Below are 3,274 nucleotides of genomic sequence, written 5' to 3' on the forward strand. Positions count from 1 at the left end.
GCTACTAACATGTGCAAGTCTGATCAAAGAGTTTGGGGAATGTCTGTGATGAGTCAAGTAACCCTTTTTGTCTTTAAGAAATAAAATTCTAGCCACTACCTGCTATCTGTCTTTACTGGCATGGGAGATTTGTGAGGCTGCAGTTCTGGGATATGGTAGAAGGACAAAGCAAACCTTAGGTACAAATGATGGGGTTTTTGGGGTTGTTGTTTTTTTTTTTTCCCCAGGAGAAATCCACTGAGAGCTCTGAGTTCCTTGGTGCTTTTGAGAAATTAATGCTTGCTAGCTTTTTAAATAAAATAAATTGCTGACTTCTAGAGACATGAACTGCTCTGAGCTAAAAAACCCCCCAAGTTCCTGAACTTGTTTGCCCGAGGTGATCAGCCATGGGAAGGATTAATCTCCTTTTCCACTGAGACTTAGTCCTGATTGCTCAGATTACACAAGAACTGCGATGAGCTGAACTGGAAGCAGAACAAAGCTACCCCGAGAGTGTGAAGGGATGAAATCACTCATGTCAGGAGGGCTTGGCTGAGCACTGTGTGGGCACAGGTCACTGGAGAGGACAGGGAGGTTCCCAGGGCAGGGAGCCAGGAGAGAACGTGGGGTTGTGCAAGGAGAGAGCTGGGGAAGGGATGCCAGACTCCCAGTGCCTGTGAAGTTCCTATCTGTACCCTCTAGGAAGTGCTTTGATGTAGCTGACTTAACAGAAATGTTTTGAAGATTTGTTGCTGAATTGTTGTGTTTTTTTTAATACCCCCCCTTTGTTTAATGCTGGCAAAATGGCTAAAATCGAGAATGCAACTCAGAGCCAGCAGTAAGGAATTGAGCCCTTTAAAAAATTTTTTTTTTCCTTTTTTGTTGTTATATTTTTTTCTTTTTTTTTTGTGTTGCAACCTCTAGTTTAAAAAATAAAAAAAAAAAAATAAAAAAAAACCAGCAAAACAAACCAAAAATGAAGAGTAGACCTCCGGATTTGCAGCCGGAGCAAACTTTCGCCAGTCATGTGGCCAGGAGTTGCTGCCTCCTTGTGACCATGATACTAAAGAGCTCTTTGTTTCAGGCTCATGTACAGTCAGGAATGGTTCCTTCTCACCCAACTGCCCATGCTCCAATGATGCTAATGACGACACAGCCTCCCGGTGGTCCCCAAGCCGCCCTCGCTCAAAGTGCACTACAGCCCATTCCAGTCTCGACAACAACACATTTCCCCTATATGACCCACCCTTCAGGTGAGGAGTGTGTGCCCGGGAGACCTGCACCCTAACTTGAGCCAGGTCGAGGAGTGAGAACTGGGAGAAACCAGATTTTGGGGGAAAAAAAAAATAAATTTATAAAAAAAAAAAAATAAAAGCCAACCAACCTTATAAGATGTCCTTGTATCTCGCAGCTGCGCTTTGGCAGCTTAGAGGAGCCTAGGTTTAGCTGGTGAGATGTACCTAATTCAGGGGATGTTCCTGCTTTTTCTCCAGCTGGTGTAGAGAAAAGGATAAGTGTGAGACACTGGCACTGTGGGACTGAGTTTTCCAGGTGTTGCCGTGGATTTGCCCTGGGGGATGGACTGTGTGTAGTTTATAATGGTCGGAGGCTTGATTAAATCTTGAGGACAGGAGTGAGATGTCGTGTGGGGGTAGGGCTGCTAGGCTGCTGTTAAAGTAAAGTGACAACTGAAATCTAAACTTTGATTCAGAGTAATGTTCTGCAGCTTTACTTTGGGGGAAAAGCAGGAGTTGTGTGACTTCTTTCCGCTTTAAATGTAACCTTGTTTTGGCTTCTTTGATTATTCAAGTTCAAAAACAGCCTCTGAACTTCTGTAGTGATGTAGTTTTTACCTGATGTTTCCTGGGGAATGTGTGAGCAGAGCAAAGCTGCTTTCTGAGGGCTTAGGTAGGGAAAAAGAAAAAGAAAAAAAAAATCCCAAGGACATCTTGATGTGTAGGGTTTTGTTTTGTTCTCGAAAAAAATAAAAGAAAAAGAGAAAAAATAAAAATAAAAGAAAGTTGAGCTCAGTAGTTGTCCTGTGACCACTTTACTAGCAAACTGTTGTGTGGCTTGCCAATTTATTATTTACATTTGAACTTTTTTTTTACAGTACAAGCCCACCACCAACAGCAGTTGTAAGGCTCATCTGGAATAACTGAAAGGCTGGATACCTTTTGTAGGCCAAATACCCTCCTTCTACTGCTTCTGCCAACTGGAAGCACAGAAAACTAGAATTTCATTTTATTTTGTTTAAAAAAAAAAAATTTTTGATTTCTTGTAACATCCACTAGGAATGCTAACAGTTCATCTTGCAGTGGGAGAGATTCGGACTGAGTAGAGGCATTTAGGAACTTGTGGGCTATTCCATAATTCCATGCACTGTATCTGAGTCCTGCAAGTGCCCCAACTCTGCTTGCTGAAAACTGGAAGTTATTTATTTTTTAATGACCCTTCAAAGTTATGAACTCGTCAGCTAGCAAAAGAAGTAACAAGAGTGATTCTTGCTGCTATTATCACTAAAAATCAAGACTTGGAGATCCCTTTTACTTCTAACTAAACTTGAAACAGGTTCAGTAAAAAAAAAAAAAAAAATTCTAATCGTCAAACGGATGAGTTATTATTTATAAATCACGTTTGATGAGATAATCACTATCGTGAGACAGTGATGTAACTTTTAAGTTAAGAAAACTTTTACTTTGTAGATAATATAAAATAAAAACTTAAAAAAAAAAATTAAAAAATAAAAAAAGTTTTAAAAACTGACCCTCCTTGGTGTTTGTGTGGTGATTTTTTGAGTCTCTTCCCGTACCAGGTGCTCCAGCTTCAATCCCAGCGGGAGCCAGGATTTGCCCTGAGTCTGTTGTGTGCTGCTGCTGCTGCTGCCGCAGGGGCATTGCAGGAAGAAGGGAAAGGTTTGGGAATCACAAATTCAGTAGTTTTCTAACAAGGTTTTGTGTCCAGGTGATTTTGTGTTCCCGATCCCTCGGCCTTGGGCTGCTCCAGACGGTGTCAGGAAAGGTCCCGGATGGGCCCTTAAGGTGATGAAAATACAAAAGTCAGTGGTGCTGCTGGAGAAGGAAAGGAAGGGTAAGAATTCCCTGGCAAAATGCCTTAAAAAGATGGGGAGACAGTTATCCCTGCTCCAAGTGCTGTGTCCTGCAGGCATCGTCCCTTCGGGACAAACCAGAGGATTTTCATGTCCGAGGGAGCGGTTCTGCCTTTTAGCATCCAGTATCTACCAGAACAACATCCAAGCACCCGGAGAGAATCAGACTGAAGACTACAAGTGAGA

The 3,274-nt window shown here is 42.1% G+C and overlaps 1 protein-coding gene across 13 annotated transcripts in view; it reads left to right on the forward strand.

The window, feature by feature from the left end:
- The window catches only part of ATXN2 (ataxin 2), a 49,679-nt gene extending 46,938 nt beyond the window's left edge, over positions 1-2,741 (forward strand). For 11 of the 13 annotated variants that reach the window (XM_066199475.1, XM_066199481.1, XM_066199477.1 and 8 more), the window contains one exon: positions 1,064-2,741. In XM_066199475.1, the coding sequence (XP_066055572.1) occupies positions 1,064-1,267 (204 nt within the window). In that variant the 3' untranslated portion in view covers positions 1,268-2,741. The remainder of the gene's footprint in view (positions 1-1,063) is intronic. The other 2 variants (XM_066199476.1, XM_066199479.1) reach the window with 1 other exon arrangement.
- The last annotated feature ends 533 nt before the right edge of the window (positions 2,742-3,274 follow it).

The sequence above is a fragment of the Chamaea fasciata genome, unplaced genomic scaffold (genome assembly GCF_029207755.1).
Source record: "Chamaea fasciata isolate MVZ Bird 193981 ecotype frontalis unplaced genomic scaffold, bChaFas1.0.hap1 SCAF_18, whole genome shotgun sequence".
NCBI classification, from domain to species: domain Eukaryota; kingdom Metazoa; phylum Chordata; class Aves; order Passeriformes; family Sylviidae; genus Chamaea; species Chamaea fasciata.